General features: G+C 45.9%; 1 protein-coding gene across 1 annotated transcript in view; it reads right to left on the reverse strand.

Annotated features, from left to right (window-relative positions):
- robo3 (roundabout, axon guidance receptor, homolog 3 (Drosophila)) overlaps nt 1-21,016 on the reverse strand; it is a 342,818-nt gene that overhangs the window by 91,016 nt on the left and 230,786 nt on the right. Inside the window, 1 exon segment of the mRNA XM_038779342.1 lies at nt 6,492-6,573. Within this exon segment, the coding sequence (XP_038635270.1) occupies nt 6,492-6,573 (82 nt within the window).

Consider the following 21,016-nt stretch of genomic DNA (forward strand, 5'->3'; position numbering starts at 1 on the left):
ACCAAATGTCTTCATACTTTATCTAATCACAGGCAAACACTTCTCACAGCCCAGGGTGCATCACTGGATACTGGCCTCTGTGACTGAAATGATGGGGCTTAAATCACTCAATTTAATCTTTGGCTGGCAGAAGAGGGAGCGGAACATGAAGCAAACCAATCAGATGGTCGAACTTGACTTCTGGGTCCCCGATTGGACATTGAAACCTCAAAATAGTGAATCAGGTGGCTGTGGAAATCAAATGCTACTGTGATGCACCCTTAGGCCAATTAGCCAGCGCAATATTTGAGACCCTACAGTTCTGGCTTAAACAGGCAGAAGGGTTAGATAGGTGAGGTACCCCAGCGTCAATCTGGACTTTGATTGGGAGGAGGAATGAGAAGAGGTGAACTGGCCTATCCAGCTTTCTCTTACTATTTATTCATTCTTGATGTGCAGCCATCACTGTCAGTGCCAACATTCATTAACAATCCCTCATTGCCCTTGAGAAGGTGTTTGTGAGCCACCTTGTCAAACCGCTGCAGCCCATCTGTTGTATGTACACACGATGTGAGGAAGGATGTGGACCCAGCAACAGTAAAGGAACAGCGAGGTAGTTCCAATCAGGATAGGGAAACTTGCAGGTGGTGGTGTTCCCATGCATCTGCTACCCTTATCTTTCTAGATGGCAGAGGTCATAGGTTTGGAAGGAGCTGGTAAAGGGGGCTTGGCAAGTTGCTGCAGTGCATTTTATAGATGATACACACTGTTGCCCCCGTGTGCTGTTGTTGGGCAAGGGTGAATATTTTAGGTGGTGGATCGAATGGTTACTTTGTCTTGGATGGTGTTGAGCTTCTTGAAGTGTTGTTGGAGTTGCACTCATCCAGGCAAGTGGAGAGCATTCTATCACACTCCTGACTTGTGCCTTTTAGATGCTGGACTTGTTTTGGGAGTTCCACAAGGTGAGTTACTCTGCAGAATTCTCAGCCTCTGACCTGCTCTTTTTTTAAATATAAATTTAGTGCATCCAATTCATTTTTTTTCCAATTAAGGGTCAATTTAGCGTGGCCAATCCACCTAACCTGCAGATATTTGGGTTGTGGGGGTGAAACCAACGCAGACATGGGGAGAATGTGCAAACTCCACAAGGACAGTGACCCAGGGCTGGGATTCGAACCCAGGTCCTCAGTGCCGTAGGCAACAGTGCTAACCACTGTGTCACGTCGGGCCCCCTGACCTGCTCTTTTAACTAAACCCTCCAGTTCAGTGTCTGGTCAATGGTAACCCCCAGGATATTAATGGTGGGATTTCACTGATAGTAACACCATTGACTGTAATAATAATAATCTTTATTATCATAAATAGGCTTACATTACTATTGCAATGAAGTTAGTGTGAAAATCCCCTAATCATCACACTCCGGCGCCTGTTCGGGCACACAGAGGGAGAATTCAGAATGTCCAAATTATCTAACAGCATGTTTTTCGGGATTTATGTGAGGAAACCGGAGCGCCCGGAGGAAACCCACCCAGACACGGGGAGAGCGTGCAAGCTCCACACAGACAGTGACCCAAGCCGGAAATCGATCCTGGATCCCTGGCACTGTGAAGCAGCAGTGCTAACCACTGTGCTTCCATTCCGAGGTCAGGGTGGGAGATATAGGAGGGATGTCCGAGGTAGGTTCTTTACTCAGAGAGTGGTTAGGGTGTGGAATGGACTGCCTGCTGTGACAGTGGAGTCGGACACTTTAGGAACTTTCAAGCGGTTATTGGATAGGCACATGGAGCACACCAGAATGACAGGGAGTGGGATAGCTTGATCTTGGTTTCGAACAATGCTCGGCACAACATCGAGGACCAAAGGGCCTGTTCTGTGCTGTACTGTTCTATGATCTATATTCTATGTTTATATTTTCTCTCATTGGAGATGGTCATTGCCTGGCATTTTTGTGGTGCGAATGTTCCCTGCCATTCATCAGTGCAAGACTGAATGTTGTTGAGGTTGTGCTGCATATTTACAGGGACGAGTCTGAGTTGTGAATGGTATGAAATATTGTGCAAGCATCAGCGAACAGTCCCACTTTGACCTTGTGATGGAAGGGAAAGGTCATAGATGAAGTAGCTGAAGATGGTTGGGCCTAGGATACTACCCTGAGGAACTCCTGCAGTGTGATCTTGGGACCAAGATGATTAACCTCCAAAAATCACAATCATTCCTTTGTGCCAGGCATGATTGCAACTGGTGGAGAGATTTCCCCGATTCACATTTGCTTTAATATTGCTTGGAATTCTTGATGCCACACTCGGTCAAATGCTGTCTTGTGGGAAGGGCAGTCATTTCCGTTTCACCTCACGGTAGCATGGTGGTTAGCATCAATGCTTCACAGCTCCAGGGTCCCAGGTTCGATTCCCGGCTGGGTCACTGTCTGTGTGGAGTCTGCACGTCCTCCCCGTGTGTGCGTGGGTTTCCTCCGGGTGCTCCGGTTTCCTCCCACAGTCCAAAGATGTGCAGGTTAGGTGGATTGGCCATGCTAAATTGCCCGTAGTGTAAGGTTAATGGGGGGATTGTTGGGATACGGGTTACGTGGGTTTAAGTAGGGTGATCATTGCTCGGCACAACATCGAGGGCTGAAGGGCCTGTTCTGTGCTGTACTGTTCTATCTATCTATCTACCTCTGGAATTCAGCTCTTATAGTCAAGGCTGCAAACAGGCCTGGATCTAAGTGGCCCTGGCAGAACCCAAACTGAACATAGATGAACAGGTTGTGATTGAGTAAGTGCTGCTTAATAGCACTATTAATGACATACCTACCATCATTTTGCTGATGAGAGAAGACTAATGGGAGGAGTTTTATAGAGGCAACAGAGGTCTTGTCAGTCGCTGAAGAACTGGCAAGAGAACTTTGTTACCGCTCCTGGAAAATGCCAATCTGAAGACGTGAAGTGGCCATTGTTCTGCCCTAGGATCAAGGACCCAGAGAGCAGAAATCCTGACACCTGAGGTTTATTCAGCAGTGTCATCAGGGAGGCAGTGGTGGCCGCCAGAGCGACCCAGGCAAGAGGTAAGTCAAGGCGGGAGGGCATTCATGGGGAGGTGTTGTTGGGGAGTGAGTTTCAGCAGCAAGCTCAGTGGTGTGGTTCTTAGCTGGCATGCTGGGCCCATTAATCAAGCCTGGAGTGTCTTTGAATGAGGCCACAACCTCGACTGGCCCCCCAACCCTCCATGACAGAAGGCACAATGTTTGGTTGCCGTGCATGTCACATGGTGACAGACTCACCTGCCACTGGGTTAATACCAGCAGTGGTGGGATGAGGCTCGCAAGAGGTCATTAATTGAACACTTAATTGTGTCAACTGGTGGAAGGGCCTTCTTGCCCTAGACTTAATTTTGGCGGAGGTGGGAAGTTGACCAGATGCTCTCACATCATCTTCCTGACTGCTTAATGCCTGGTAAGTGGCTGCATTGAATTTGTCCTGCTTTTTCGGGTAGGCCAGATCTGTGCAATTTTCCACATTGTTGGTCAGTGGCAGTGTTGTAGCTGCACAGAATCATCTTGGTTGTTCCAGCCAGTTCTGGAGCTCAGCATGTCAGTCTGCCAGCCAAGACAGAATTTGAACTTATGTCTCCAGAGCATTTGTCCAGGCCTCTGGATAACTAGTACCACTATGCTTTTGTCCACTTAAAAGTGAGATTTAAGCTTTTCTGTCTGAAGGATGCCCTGGGGCCAACTGCACCAAAAACACAGTCAGGAAATCTGTGTAAACAGTGGTATAATTCCCTAACTCCGTCTCTGTAGACACAGTTGCTGGCACTCCACTCCCATTCCACAGCCCTACAGACAGAGCTGGCTCCTCAAAGACAATTGCCAATGAAACAACAAATATTATTCAAAACAGAAATCTCTGAGGGAATTCAGTGAATACCACCTGGACTGCATTAAGGTCACAGGTCCTTCGACATCCTATGTTGTCACCGCATTTGCCCTCCAACATCATCTTACATGACCCCAGTTTAAATACTTCCGGCTTCGGAATTGTCTGGAGATTGTTGCGATGGATGCGAGCCCTGTCAGACGGTGCTTATGAAGCCACTCACAAAGCCTAAAAGACAACAGCTGCCTCCCACAAAAATCAGCTCGATCCCAACTGTCAGAAACACACATGGTTAGGTGAGGTTATGGGGTTATGGAAACAGTGCGGAGGAGTCGGCCTGGGTAGGGGGCTCTTTCAGAGTGTCAGTGCAGACTCGAAAGGCCAAATGATCTCCTTCTACACTATAGGAATTCTATAGATCTATGGTTCTAAGTGTGTACAGCAAATCCCTCACAAAGGGATACCATGGGTGGGATTCACCGTTCCCCGAAGCCGATTGCGTAATCGGCGATCGGGCTGAGAATCACTTTTTACGCTGAAAACGGGGAGGGGGCGGTGCCTGTTTGACGCAGGTTTTGTACGCTCCTCACCCTCTCAAATAGCCCTGTCGCGCGGCACTGGGACGGCCCCAGTGCGTCACCTGAAGGCCATCCCATGATACTTCGCCCCCGATGGGCCGAGTTCCCGACCGCGCGGTTGACATGTGGTCTCAGCGGTCGGGAACCTGGCGTGGCGGCTGCGGACTGTGTCCAGCAGCGCCTCAGTCGGGCGGGAGCCATGCTGCTGGCCGGTGGGGTCTCCCGCGAGGGCTGGGGACTAGCGGGGGGTAATCAGAGGGTGGTTAGGGTCTGGCAGGTCAGGTCCGTGCACAGCCAGTGCCATGTTTCACGTGCGACCACTGCAGGTCGTCGCTGTGCGCATGAGCGGCCACGGACCCAGCCATTCTCCAGCCGCTTTTATTGTGGGAGTCGGGAGTTTTATTGCTTTCACATAAAATGCCACAGGTCCTCCACACTTGGGCTCAAAATCGGAGAATCCAGACCCATAGGTCTGCACTGCCCTGTCCTCTTTGTTTCAAAGGCCATCAAGTTCTGTAATGCATTGCACAATCAAACATATTTGTTTAACCTCTGACCTGCCTGCATTCTAGGTCAGGTTGTAAAACCGAGAACCAAACCAATTGGTGATATATGGGAACGTGAGTTCATTTAAGAGCAATTATCAGGGAAAGTCAGCCATATATCAGGAGCTCTATTAATATTTCAGTCAGGGATGACTTGTGGGCTGGAAGCTCCATATTTAGCTACTCTCCTTTGTGACTGCCCAAGATCATGTTTCAACCTTCCCCTACCTCCTCTCCTCCTCTGTTTAAGATTCCCCCCTTCCTTTGAGTGAGTATTTTAATTCACTCTTTGAGATTTTTGACAAGTTTGCAGGATTTTGGCATCACCAGCAGGCTGTCTTTGTGGAGTGCTATAATGGAATGGTGTGCTGAACAAACAGGGGGAAGTTAAGGACAATCCACACTGTTTGGACATGGAGGCTGGGCCAGGTAAGGACGGCAGGTACCTTCCCGGAAGGACATTTCGTGATTCTCCCCCTCCAACAACCCAACACTTTCTGCCAACTTTTGATTTCCAGATTTTCCGGACCAAACTCAACTCTCAAACTGCTGCTGGCCGTCCTGATTCTGCAGAGGCGAGTAATTTACCAACATGGCCACTGTACTGTTCTGCTGTCCCCAAGTTAATATCTGTCTGTGTGGGTGTCATTACGGCATTAACTAAGGAATCACATAGTTGTTACGGTGCAGAAGGTGTTACTTGGCCCATCGTGTCTGCACCGGCTCTCCAAATGAGTATTATGACTTAGTACCATTACCCTGCCTTTTCCCCGTACTCTTGTACATTGTACCTATTCAAATAATCATCTATATCCTCCTGAATGTCTCGATTGAACCTACCTCCACCATACCTCCAGGTTGTGCATTCCGAATCACTCGCTGTGTCAAAACGTTTGCCTCACATCACATTTGCCTCGATTGCAAAGTACTTTAAATCTGTGCCCTCTCATCCTTGATCCTTTTACGAACGGGAACAGTTTCTCCCCGTCTACTCTGCCCATATCCCTCATGATTTTGAACACTTCTAACTTGAGGGGTGGCATGGTGGCAGAGTGGTTGGCACTGCTACCTCACAGTGCCAGGGACCTGGGTTGAATTTCGACTTTGGGTGACTGTCTGTGTGGAGTTTGTACATTCTTCCCGTGTGTGCGTGGGTTTCCTTTGGGTGCTCTTGTTTCCTCCCATAGTCCAAAGATGTGCAGGTTAAGTGGATTGGCCATACTAAATTGCCCTTTAGTGTCCAAAAAGGTTAGGTGTTGTTACTGGGTTACTGGATAGAGTAGATGGGTGGGCCTAGGTAGGGTGGTCTTTCAGAGGGCGGGCGCAGACTCAATGTGGTGAATGGTCTTCTTCTGCACTGTAGGGATTCTATGAAATAATCTCTTGTACTTTGCATTTATGTCACATAGATCTGTAGTTTCATTTTACTTTTTATTTCTGCTTAATCACATGCTGGTGACGTGTTCTGTTGACTGTTTATATCCCAGCTAACGTAATTTGATTTAACTGCACCCTACCTTGCACTTCCAGGTAGCCGCTCCAGGTAGTTTCCCCACTTGATCCTGTGGCAACGCAGACGTACATACCAGTATCGGTTACCTAGCAACAAAAACCAGAGTCAATTGGATGATGTCCTTGCTTGTCCCTGCAGATTACACAGTGAGCACCACTCAAAGCATCCTTAAGACTAATGTACAATTAATATTCTGTTCAGAAGCTTTTGACTCCATTATAAGTACAAAAACAAACATGATACAGAGGGACATTAAACCAGAACATGCTGAACTCAGCAGGTCAGGCAGCACCTGTGGAGAAAGAATGATTTGGGGGACTCAGAATGATTTGGGGTCATGGGTCAGCCACGATCGAACTGAACGCTTGAACAGGCTTGAGGGGCTAAACGACCTTCTGCTGTTCCGAGAGTGGATGTTTTTATGTCGCTGACCTACCATTAGAATGGGAAGCTGGCCGGGATGAACACCTATTGAGCATGTGCAGAGGCAGGGCAAAGGGTGGAAGCTATGGAACAGGGAGGGCAAGTTCTGCACTAGGATAGACGGAAGAGGTAATGAAATGACAAAAGGGATAATGGTGCAAGGCAAGAGAGCGTGACAAGTGAAAAAAAAACAATGGACGGTGTGTTTTGCGGAGACGTAGGCAATTAACCGGCTGCAGGATCTTCTGTTCACTCCCTCCGCTGCCGGGGAACCAGTGGCAGGGGGAGCGGGGGTTGAGGGGGTCGCCATCGACATAACTGAAAGATTCCGCTGGCAGGTACAGCTGGAAAATCCCGTTCAATATTTCCTAAATCTGATGAAAGATCAGGGACCTGGACTCCAAAAGCTCCGTCTCCACGTATTACAATCCGAGAATCACAGAATGCTGACAGTGCAGAAGTAGGCCATTTGACGGGTTGAGTCGGCGCCGACCCTCCGAAAGAGCACCGCTCCCAGGCCCACTCCCCTGCCTTATTCCCGTAACCCCACCTAACCTTTGGACACTAGGGGGCATTTTAGCATGGCCAATCCACCTAACCTGCTCATCTTTGGATTCTGCCTGACCCGTTGACTCTGTCCACAATAATCTGTTTTAATTACAGAAACTAAAGAGGAGCCTAGGAATGGCATAAACAGTCACAACAGAATAGCAGGGAGGAAGGGAATCATAGAATATTGGGGACAGAGCAGAAGGCTCCTGTCATTCAGGAATGTGGTGGAAGAAATGCGTGTAGAACCCAGGGAGCAAGACCACTTTGCCAGGTGTGTGCCTGTAGGAGACAGTCATCCCAAGCACTTGTTCATATCATCTTCATTCCAAGTAGTTCTGGTTCCAGCATCTCCCATGACCCAGTGATTATGATCTAGCCTGGCTCTGCCAAACTGCCAAGGTGGCATCAGTCTGAGTGATGGGAATCAACCGGCTAAACATGCTCGTTATGAGACTCTGCTACCATTCGGGTAGATTGCGTCCCGTAGTCTACTTGATCTCTCCTCGTCCTCTCATTTCAGAGCTTAGTCTCGTGAACCTTTGTTGTATTCCTTCTATGGCAAGTATATCTTAGGTAAGGACACCAAAAATGTACACACTACCCCAGTGGTTGTCTCAATAAGGCCTCATGCAATCTCTACTAAGATTCCAATCACTTTGTAATAAACGCTATCATATCATTTGCCTTCCTGATTGTACTAAATTTATGTTGAAAAAAAGAAAGTAGGAGTACCCAATTCATTTTTTCCAATTAAGGGGCAATTTAGTGTGGCCAATCCACCTAACCTGCATATCTTTGGGTCGTGGGGGCAAAACCCACGCAAACATGGGGAGAATGTGCAAACTCCACACGGACAGTGACCCAGAGCCGGTATCGAACCTGGGACCTCGGCACCATGAGGCAGCAGGGCTAACCCACTGCACCACTGTGCTGCCCTGATTGCACCTAATTTCTGTCATCAATGCACCAGAAGACTCAGGTCCCTCTGAATGCCAACATTTTACCATCTAGCACCATTGAAAAAAAAATGTTCTTTCTATTTTTTCTTCTAAACTGGATAGCATCACATTTCTCCACACTATTTTCCACAAGCCATGTTCTTAGCCACTCAGCCAAACTGTCTACATTTCTTTGCAACCTCTTTGTGTCTTCCTCACAGCTTACTTTCCTAAATTATGTGGGACCACAACCTTCTGAGTCACTGGAAAAATATCTGATAACTGAGCCAAGCTGACAAGATTGAGCGTGAATTAGTGACACTATGGGAGTGAAACTCAGTTTTGATGCAGCAAAAATCAGTCAATGGATCTGCAGCTCACACACCCCTTTATTCATTTTTCCCGCTCAACATTGTTCCCAACATGCACCCTGCCTGGTACACACCCAACCAACTGCACAGCTATCCATTACACACAAGTTATATACTGACCCGTTGCACACCCCACCCATTAGATTGCCACCCATACCACACCCAGCCAATTACATAGCCAGCGTATCACACACCCACCTGTTACACACCCATCCTTTACACACCCAGCCGAATACACATGCACCTATTACACAACCGCTCATTACAGAGAAAGCCTTTAACATGCCCTCCTGTTACAAATGAATCCATGACACAAACACATCTTGCACACCCAGCCATTACACACCAACCCGTTGCACACACGCCCTTTACACTGCCAATCCATTACACATCCTGGATGAAGTTCCGCTCTATTGCAGTCTGTAGAAAGTAAATCATTTTTAAAGGAGAACGTTTTGTGCCACTAGTGTGGTCTGGATTTGAACTCATTTCCATCTCTGTCCATTTTCTAATTGATCTGAATGTTTTTGGTATAAACAGCTGGGTCCAAGGTTGTCGAATTACTGTTCATGAGATTAAATTTGAATGATATTTCACTCCCTATGATTTGAACTCAGATTGCTAAACCAACAACTATTTGGTAGTAGAGGCCCTGGAGTCACTGACCATGTCCATCACTGCGGGTGTTATGTTTGGTTCAGTGGCAGCACTCTTGTCGCTAGTTCAGAATGTTATGCGGTCAAATACCACTCCTGGAGCTTGAAGGCATAATATAGCCTAACATTACAGGTGAGATGTTAAACAGTATGCTCTTTCAAGTGAATGTAAAAAGAGCTGGTCATTGACTTCAGGAAGGCGAAGTATCGTACCCTGTCTGCATTAATGCTGCTGAAGTGGAGATGGTTGACAGCTTCAAATTCCTAGGTGTGCACATCACCAACAATCTGTCCTGGTCCACCCACATCGACGCTACGACCAAGGAAGCACAACAGCGCCAATACGTCCTCAGGAAACTAAGGAAATTTGGCATGTCCACATTGACTCTTATTAATTTTTACAGATGCACCATAGAAAGCATCCTATGTGGCTGCATCACAGCAACTGCTTGGACCAAGACCGTAAGAAACTACAGAGATGCGTGAACACAGCCTAGTCCATCACACAAAACCACCTCCCATCCATTGACTCTGTCTACACCTCCCGCTGTCTTGGAATCATGGCAGTATAATCAACGACCACTCCCACACAGATTATTCTCTCTTCCAACCTCTTCCATCAGAAAGGTGATGCAAAAGTCTGAAAACACACACCAACACATTACCAGACTCCTGAATGACCCTTTTATGGACTGAACTGATCTCTTCATGCATCTTCTCGACTGAGTAGTACTACATTCCATATGCTTCACCCGATGTCTGTGTCTATGTATTTACATTGCATATTTATCATATGTCCTATGTTTATTCATGTATGGAACAATATTTTTACACGTACATAAAAAGCAAGAGGGTAGCCAGGGAAAGGGTTGGCCCACTGAAGGAAAGGCAAGGGAATCTATGTGTGGAGCCAGAGGAAATGGCTGAGGTACTAAATGAATACTTTGCATCAGTATTCACAAAAGAGAAGGAATTGGTGGATGTTGAGTCTGGAGAAGGATGTGTAGATAGCCTGGGTCACTTTGAGATCCAAAATGATGAGGTGTTGGGCGTCTTGAAAAATATTAAGGTAGAGAAGTCCCTAGGGCCTGATGGGATCTACCCCAGAATACTGAAGGAGGCGAGAGAGGAAATTGCTGAGGCCTTGACAGAAATATTTGGATCCTCACTGTCTTCAGGTGATGTCCCGGAAGACTGGAGAAGAGCCAATGTTGTTCCTTTGTTTAAGAAGGGTAGCAAGGATAATCCAGGGAACTATAGGCTGGTGAGCCTTACGTCAGTGGGATGGAAATTACTGGAGAGAATTCTTCGAGGCAGGATCTACTCCCATTTGGAAGCAAATGGACGTATTAGCGAGAGGCAGCATGGTTTTGTTAAGGGGAGGTCGTGTCTCACTAATTTGATAGAGTTTTTCGAAGAGGTCACAAAGATTATTAATGCAGGTAGGGCAGTGGATGTTGTCCATATGGACTTCAGTAAGGCCTTTGACAAGGTCCCACATGGCAGACTGGTACAAAAGGTGAAGTCACACGGGATCAGGGGTGAGCTGGCAAGATGGATACAGAACTGGCTAGGTCATAGAAGACAGAGAGTAGCAATGGAAGGGTGGTTTTCTAATTGGAGGGCTGTGACTAGTGGTGTTTCGCAGGAATCAGTGCTGGGGCCTTTGCTGTTCGTTGTACATATAAATGATTTGGAGAAAAATGTAACTAGTCTGATTAGTAAGTTTGCAGACTACACCAAGGTTGGTGGAATTGCGGATAGCGATGAGGACTGTCAGAGGATACAGCAGGATCCGGAAAAATGTGAGGTAATGCATTTTGGAAGGTCTAATGCAGGTAAGGAATATACAGTGAATGGTAGAACCCTCAATAGTATTGACAGTCAGAGAGATCTAGGTGTACAGATCCACAGGTCACTGAAAGGGGCAATACAGGTGGAGAAAGTAGTCAAGAAGGCATATGGCATGCTTGCCTTCATTGGCTGGGGCATTGAGTATAAGAATTAGCAAGTCATGTTGCAGCTGTATAGAACCTTAGTTAGGCCATACTTGTGTAGTATAGTGTTCAATTCTGGTCGCCTCACTACCACAAGGATGTGGAGGCTTTAGAGAGGGTGCAGAAGAGATTTACCAGGATGTTGCCTGGTATGGAGGGCATTAGCTATGAGGAGTGGTTGAATAAACTTGGTTTGTTCTCACTGTAACAACGGAGGTTGAGGGGCGACCTGATTGAGGTCTACAAATTGTGAGGGGCATAGACTGAGTGGATAGTCAGAGGCTTTTTCCCAAGGTAGAAGGGTCAATTACTAGGGGGCATAGGTTTAAGGTGCGAGAGGCAAGGTTTAGAGAAGATGTACGAGGCAAATTTTTGACACAGAGGGTAGTGGGTGCCTGGAACTCTCTGCCAGAGGAGGTGGTGAAAGCAGGGATGATAGTGATATTTAAGGGGCATCTTGACAAATACATGAATAGGATAGGAATAGAGAGATACGGACCCCGGAAGGGTAGAAGATTTTAGTTTTGACAGGCAGAATGGTCAGTACAGGGTTGCAGGGCCGAAGGGCCTGTTCCTGTGCTGTACTTTTCTTTATTCTTTGTTCTTTGATCTGTCTGGACTGTACATGGAACAATAGTTTTCACTCTACCTTGGTACACGCGACAATAAACCCAAATCCAAAAAGGCCCATGAATCTATCTTGTAGGAGTGGAGTTCTCTCCAATCTCCTGACCAATATTAATCCCGCAACCAACACTGGCAAGCCTAGCATTAATTGTCCATATGTAGTTACCCTTGGGAAGGAAGCAGTGAGCCTTAAGATTGCCTGTTAACAGTCAACCATATTGCTGTGGATCCAATAGAGGCCATGTAAGGGGAGATGATGATGTAGTGGTAATGTCACTGACCCAAGCTCTGAGGACATGGGTTCAAATCTCACCAGAGGAGGTGGTGGAAACTTAAATTTGATTAATATATCTGGAATTGAAAGCTAATCTGGTAATGGTGACCATGGCAACTGTCATTAAAAACCCATCAGTTTCATGAATGTCCTTTGGGGAAGGAAATCTGCCATCCTTATCTCATCTGGTCTACATGTGACACCAGACCCACGGCAACGTGGTTGATTGTTAGATACTCTCTGAAATAGCTTGGCATGCAACCCAGTTAGGGATGGACAACAATTGCGGATCTCGTCAGCGATGCTTACATGCTATAAAAATAATACATTTTTAAAAAAGATTTCCTTTCGCAAAACATATGATGACTAAACCAAAATCATTTTAATGACCACCCTGGTGTCACTGCAGAAATTAGAGTTTTTTTATTGCACATTTATTTAATTAACTGAAATTGAATTGTCCAGCAGCCATGGTGAGTATATGAACCCATGTCTCCAGATCATTACTTTGAGTTACTGTCCATTAACATAATCACTGTGCTCCACGCTCCAGGTTGTTACCACATTGCTGACTGTGGGAGCTTGCTATGCACAAATTGGTTGTTTCCTGCATTATCACAGTGACTACATTTCAAAAATACTTCATTGGCTACAAAGCACGTTGGGATCCCGGAGGTCATGAAACGCGCTATATAAATGCACACTTTCCTATCGAATAACGAGATTGGATGTACTGAGAAATTATTAAGCGCAAGATAAAATACAGAAGGCGTACAAGGTCATATGCAGAGATCGTCTTTGTCACCAGCGATAGCCCAGCATCTGGAAGGCATCTGCTTAACGACCTCACCTATATTTCTCATATTTCCCCACCATATTTTTGGATCATGATCCTGGGATCATCGCTCCACAGGATGGGTTAGCATTCTTTGTTATTTAGCGTAAGGGGTCACCAAACAGGCAAACTCCCAGCCCCCATTGCCAATTAGCATCTGTCATAGGGAAATGTCATTCGCTACAGTCTGATTAAAAGTCGAAGACAGTGGTATCATTCTGCCAGCCCATAATGCCAGAAAAGGTCAAAGTTTGTACAAATACTCTCTCCAAGGACATTAAATTGAATCATTTTATAAAGACTTGAACTATGTCAAGTCCAAACAGTGATTGATTCAAAGTGTGAAGGTCCCTCATTCAGTATAACAGCAGAAGATACTGAGCACACACACAAAACCACCCTTTCATCACATTTACTGTTTGAAGTGGCTTAAAATTGCAGAGGAATCTCAGAATAATGTGGATGATTCCTTGTGATAGTTGTAATCAGTGATTCATATGATCTTAGTGGTACAGAGAAGGCAAAATTCAAAAGGTTGGCCAATGATTAATATTGCGTTAAAACAATACTTCATTCACCCAGTCAACAGGAAAGAAAGATACATATTCCACAAACAAAGGAAGGAAATAGGGTGAAAGGGTGACAAATATAGGGGGCGGGATTCTTCGCGATCATGCGATGGCCCGACACCAGCGTAAAAAACAGTGCGAATCACTCCGACATCAGGCCAACCAGAAGTAGCAGAATTCTCCGCACTTCCGGGGGCTAGGCCGGCGCCGGAGGGACTGCGCAGGTTACCGCATGTGCAGAACCGCCGGCGTGGTTCCGTGCATGCGCAGACCGGCCGGCGTATTCTGGTGCATGCGCAGGGAAGTGTCTTCTCCGCGATGGCCATGGCGGATCCCTACAGAGGCCGGTGCAGAAGGAAGAAGTGCCCCCACGGCACAGGCCTGCCTGCAGATCGGTGGGCCCTGATCGCGGGCCAGGCCAGAGGTCGGATTCCCCCGTGTCCTCCCGAGGATCGCACCAGCCAATGTACCCGCCAGTACCCGCCAATCCACGCCGGCAGGACTGGCCAAAAACAGGTGGCCGCTCAGCCCATCGGGTTTGTAGAATTGCCGGGGGGGGGGGGGGGGGGGGGGGGGTGGCCTGCGACCGGCGTGGCGTGAATCCCGCCCCCGCCCGAAAACCGGCGCTGGAGAATACAGCTGCCGGCGGCGGGGCGGGATTCACGCCGCACCCCCCCGGGGATTATCCGACCTGGCAGGGGGGGCGGAGAGTCCCTCCCAGGTTGTAGTGACCCTTCCTCTTTCCTCCTATTGTTTCCTATACTTTTTGGTGGCCAACTGCTGGATATCTGTATAGTAGCCTTGGTTAACTCAACCTTTATGTTTTTTGACTCAATTTATAAGGAAACATCTGGATTTTACAAGTTTGGGGTTCACCCTGAAAATAGAGGAGCTTTCCTGTCGCCAAAACAGAAGAGCTTTTATCCTCTAATTAAAACAGGTTGCACTAACCTGGGAGTGGTGAAGAAGAGATTGCGGAGAGCTTGTGCTGTGCACCAAACCTGTCCTGTACCTAATGTGGATACATTTCTGGAAGAAGTAACTTTGCTCTGCAATTATCTGGTACTGTATCCAACCTGAAACTGTTGGTGAGACAGTGAAAAGGGTGTTTGACCCTGAATCAAATCTATAAACTATCTGACCTGTGATGTTTGATGGGACAGTGCAGGTGAAGCTTTACCCTGAATCTAAGCCAGGCAGCAGCCATAATCATACAAGTGTAAAAATTATAGCTCAGAAGCTGACCATTCCTGTCACATTTACTCCCATTCTAGATCACATGGCTTTTTGTACCTCTTTATATTTTCTTTCTTTTCAAAAATATATTCAATTTCCTTATACAAGTCTCTGTCTGAACAGCCAAATCTGCTTTTAACCTGCAGTAACCTACTGTGTGAAAATAAAGTTGCTTGAACATCTTCTTTCATTTCTCCAATATTAATACGTTTTTTTTCTCTTCTTTTTAATAAATTTAGAGCACCCAATTACTTATTTTCCAATTAAAGGGCAATTTAGCATGGCCAATCCACCTACCCTGCACATCTTTGGGTTGTGGGGAGTGAGACCCACGCGGACATGGGGAGAATGTGCAAACGTCACGCAGACAGTGACCCGGGGCCGGGATCGAAACCAAGTCCTCAACACTGTGAGGCAGCAGTGCTAACCACTGCGCCACCATGCCGCCCAAGTTCATGGCTACTTCTTGAGTGGGCTCTCAAAGCTCTCGTAGGGTAGCAGCCTAGCCCTGAATGTCTCCCTTCAAGCTCCCAAACTGACCCTCTCCGCTACAGGAAACCGGAGGTCAATAGGGAAATTCCAGTTGCCCTCCTTTAGTGACAGTGAACACGACTTTTAATGATCCCAAATGGCGAGCCACATTTTCCAACCCCGCCTGCCTCCATTCCTGCTCATACTGGGGCCACAACATCCTCCCCTTAATGTCGGAGTTACCTGGAGGACTGCCTATCAATGCCTACATGCAAGAACAGTAAGAAGTCTTACAACACCAGGTTAAAGTCCAACAGGTTTGTTCCAAATTACTAGCTTTCGGAGCACTGCTCCTTCCTCAGGTGAAACCTGACTCACTAGAGGAAGAAGCAGTGCTCCGAAAGCTAGTAATTTGAAACAAACCTGTTGGACTTTAACCTGGTGTTGTAAGACTTCTTACAGTGCTCACTCCAGTCCAACGCCGGCATCTCCACATCATGGCATATATACAAGAATACAGGCTACATCTAGATCAGGAAGAATATATACTGTCCTTATATTACCAAAAAGATGTATCACTCCAAAATCAGTGGGAATATATACAACTTTGATATTAATGTATCCCACTTTGATATCAAGGTCAAATAGGTGCTTGATGGCCAGTGCAGACATGATGGGTCAAAGGGCTACTTTTTATGCTGTAAAGCTCTATGACTCTATCACTCAATGTGAATAAAAAGCACCTCTATTTAGATGTTGAAAACGATGTACAATGTATTATTGTAAAACCAATGCTCAAATTAAAATGCTTTAAACTCGATCCCTTGATTGTTTAAACATCTGCCTATTTTCCTTGTTTGTTTATTACGTTTGGTTTCTTTAAACGTTAATTAAAATGACAATGTTATCAGACATGGCTTTAGAGGTGACAGACTGGACTGGGAACCTTACATTACCAATAAACAACAGGCCTCGGTATGGGTAATGTTAATTAACCTGCTCCATTGCATGGGAACTATGCATAAAAACCAAGGCAGAAGGATCTCTTGCCACTCAGCAGCTCTGTATTTCCAATTCTGAGTGTGTTTCAGTGGCAGATTGTCCCTTTCTCTGAGCTCAGTCACATGACCTCCCCTAGTACCCCCTGAATCACTCTGACCTGATGAGGCTGTCTCCCGGGGGACCATTAATTCATAGTCGTCTCAGAAACTGCCTGACAGCTCTAATTTTTTCTGGGCAAACAGCCACAGCAGCAATAAAATGATGCTATTACCCGCACAGGGACAAGGAAGATGCATTAACCCCATGACTCCGGGACAACGAAAGCACAAAAACGTTAAATATTTCACTCCCAGCAGACTTCAGCATCAATTTTTTAACTAAATGTTCAGCATGACCACAAGCTTTTATGACTAATGTATGACTGGCCTCTGTTTTACCTTGTTGGTGAATTTGATTCTATTGCATGAATGCCAGTTCTAACTATGCAACTGGAATAGTGAGGTGGCAGCCATTTTGAACATCATCAGTGCAAAATAATTTAAAACAGCATCTCCTTTTCATACTGTGATAATTGTTTAAAAGGCTTTCACCATACATTTGTAAATTAAATATTGTGTTTTTAATCCTGCTCTTCCATCCCCCCTGCCTTCCCAGTTCTATTAGACTGAGGCCTCTTAGCTCCTGATATACACTCATTGTTATCAAAGGTTCATTTATTTAAAAATCAACTTACATTGCAGCCAAAAGCTGAATCAAGGTAAGTTTTACAATCAATCATTCCAAGTATAAAAATACAAAAATTGATGTAAAGAACAGAGTAGAACAATGCATTGAGTTAGTATCTTTACATTAAAGAAAAAAGTGTAGACAAGGACCATTAGTGTACAATAATCACAGCAGCTGGCATTAATATAACACTCTAACATTGCAAAACATTCCAAAGCACTTCACAGGGGGTGTTATCAAAGAAAATTCAACACCGAGCCATATAAGGAGATATTAGGACATGCAAACAAATAACCTGACTAAGGTTTTGAAGAAAAGAGCAGTATAGAGAGGCAGTATGATTTAGAAAGGCAATTTTCGAGCTTGTAGGCCATGCAACTTCCGGCCAGGCCACCAGAAGTGGAGCAATTGGGGATACCGAAAAGAGCAAAGTTGGAGGAGAGCAGAGATCTCGGAAGATAGAGTAAGCGTTGCCACCTCAGTCAATGGACAGAAACCTCCCAAGAAGGAATTGGGGGAGAGGCGAGGAAAGATATCAATCACCCTTTCCCTCCCCTGTGAAAAGTTAGTTCTTCTGTTAATGCCAAAACCGTTTCACAGGTTTATTTTTCAATCACAAACCAATCACATAAAGACTCAGAATTCAATAAGTCTGGGAATGAACCCCTATCTCAATTCACATCTGGGGTATCCAATTTTGGCGGGACAGATTCTGGGAAACATACAAACAAGGAGCAAGAGTAGGCCATTCAGCCCCTCAAGCCTGCTCTGCCACTTAATAAGATCATGGCTAATCTGATAGCAACCTCAAATTGTCACTAAACTTACCCCTGATAAGCTATCAACCCCTTGCTTACTGAGAATCTACCCACCACAACCTGAAAACTATTCAAAGACTGCTTCCACTGCCTTTTCAGGAAGAGTTCCAAATTCTCCCAACCTCCGAATGAAAATGTTTTGCCTCATCTCCGTTTTAAATGAGCGACCACTCATTTTGAAACAGTGACCCCCTAGTTCAAGATTCTCCCAAAGAGGAAACATCCGCCTCACATCCACACTGTCAATATCCCTCAGGATCTTATATGTTTCAGTGAAGTCGCTTTTTGCTCTTCTAAACTTCAGTGGGTACAAGCCTCGCCTGTCCAACCTTTGCACATAAGAGGAACCGCCCATTCCAGCTATTAGTATGGTAAACCTTCTCTGAACTGCATCTGATGCATTTACGCTTTCCATTAAAAAAGGTGACCAATACTGTACACAATACTCCAAATGTGGTCTCACTGGGCCCCTGTGTTCACAGCGGACGTGATGTCAAGGAAAGCTGGTGGCATAGTGCAAGCAGTTGGGATTATTTTCAAATAATTGGCACATTCCCAGGGAATCTCTGTCCTAAATGATAGGCTAAATGGCAACGGGTAGAGGAAAATAAACAAATCTGAGGTACTGAAGGACTCCACTGGATTTTCAACAGTTCGGAGACCTCTGCTGGGATTTTCTGCCCACAGTGGCGGCTTTTTCAGTGGCGCAGGCGGCTTGCCATTGGCTGGCAGCAGGAAATTAATGGCCGTTTGTGTTGCTCATCGGCCACGCCACCGGGGAAAGCGCCCGGGGTCGGGGGTTAGGCGGGGTCGCCTTTGGAGGGCCCAGAAGATTTTGCTGGTTGGAAGTGCCAGAAAACACCAGTCCACAGCTTCAAAAATAAGCACTGGAGACCAATAGTTTAAAGGGCAGAAACTGCAGAAAAATAATAACTCAACCGCATTGAATTTATTTAATTTAGAACGCCTTCAGGTTACTGTAAGCCACTACGTAAAGTGTCCTAACACCTTTCCCATTGGATTAAAAACTGACCAAGACCTGCATTTTTTAAAAAACGCTTCATTCGTGGTGTCCAAAATGTAGCCTGAAAACCCTGGGAAAACTGTACTATCTGGGGGTAAGGTAGGAGCTTTTTGCCATTTTAGCAAAGGATGTTCCAACCCAAACTTTTTTTAAATTAAAATAAACCCTAATGCTTTGCAATTCCAGCACTGGTTTGAAATTTGAATTCGAAATCGGATTACTGGTGAGTTGGGAAGCTGAAAGTTACCAACTAATAATAGTAATGGCTTATTGTCACAAGCAGGCTTTAACAAAGTTACTGTGAAAAGGCCCCGTCGCCACATTCCGGCACCTGTTCAGGGAGGCTGCTTCCGGAATTGAACCCGTGCTGCTGGCCTTGTTCTGCATTACAAGCCAGCTGTTTAGCCCACTGTGCTAAACCAGCCCTGAACCGGTGGATGTGGAGAGGATCTTTATCCATGTGGGAAAATCTTGAAGTAGGGATCACTGTTTGCAGATAGTTCCTTAGAACCTCCACAGTCACCACCAATAACATCCAAAATATCTCCCTGGTTAAAGAAATTAACGTGACACATTATTCTGCAATGTCCCCATCTCTGATTTTAGGCTGTCCTGGGGAAAGGAGGATCCTACCTGTGAACTCCCAATTACAATTGCGGCTGCCCCGGATCAGTTAAACGTCCCACCTGGTCCGCTGTAACCAGAGCCACAGATCTGCAATGTTGCACTTAGAACTCAGAAACAAAGCACCCATATCTAATCAGCAGTGCACTCCAGTGTCATAATATTCCACAGGGCTGCAACTGTTGACACCACAAGCACCAAGACTGCAGTCGCAGGCCCCACACAAGCAGTGTCAGCCACCTGCATTATAAATGGTGCAGGCCAAACCAAGAGAGAGAAAAAACCTCTTCCTTGGCAAAGTCTGGTCTGCGCTTTGCCTCTGATGTTCTGGTTTAAAATCTCCTGGAGTGCTTTCTTTGGCCACCTGGATATTGATGCTGATTCCGGGGGACTCACGGCCATTTCGGGAGGATTGGCAACCCTATCCATTCACCCAAACAGTGGCCTCTTAATGCTGTCAAGGCCTGAATGTCAACTGCCCACCCTGCCACGAGTTTTGACAAGCTCCTTGCTGGTGCATAATTAATTAGCTGAAAGCATCCGGAATTTCGGGATGTGGGGGCAGATCGTCGTTGGCCACTGGCAGAATCTTCTGATCCTGTCGATATCTTTGGTGTTTTGCGTGGCGTGTCCGTCCCCCCACTTAGGGTTGCCGTCAGCGGGACCAGAAGGCCCTGCTGCCAAGAAGAGCTGGAAAATCCCGTCCATTGTGCTTTTAACCCTCTTCTCCCTATGCACCCTAGTTCTATCAGGTTGTGGTCTCTTATCTCCTGATTATTATTATTATCAAAGTTTCACTTGCTTAAAAATCAACTTATGTTATAGCCAAGGGCTAAATTGAGGCACATTTTGCAATGAATCATTCCAAGTATAAAAGTACAAAAAATGATTTAAAAAGTAGAGTAGAATAATGCACTAATCAATATATTAGGATCCTTAAATTAAAAGAAGGGTAGTTCTGAAAAAAATGCACATCACTGTGCCTCGAAGCACTTGTATAAAAGGTTAACTTCATCTGCAAAATACACCCCTCTTTGCAGTTTCTGTAGATTTTAGTGACAACTTGTTTTAATGGAACGACCTTGTGATCTCAATGACCAGTTATTGAAGCTCACTTCTTTTCAAAATGATCTGAGGGTGTATCAACATGAGGGAGGGGGAATAATGGAAAGCATAAGAGCCCCATTAACAGTACGTCATTCTCAGGATCATAGCTGGGAGCCTAGTGTACTGAATGCAAATTAATTACCCTTTGCTTGCTGGAGTAGATTATCGTAGAATCATAGAAATTACAGTGCAGAAGGAGGCCATTCGGCCCATCGAGTCTGCACTGGATCTTGAAAAGAGCACCCTACTTAACCCCACATCTCCACCCTATCTCTGTAA

This window comes from Scyliorhinus canicula, chromosome 19 (genome assembly GCF_902713615.1).
Source record: "Scyliorhinus canicula chromosome 19, sScyCan1.1, whole genome shotgun sequence".
Lineage (NCBI taxonomy): Eukaryota > Metazoa > Chordata > Chondrichthyes > Carcharhiniformes > Scyliorhinidae > Scyliorhinus > Scyliorhinus canicula.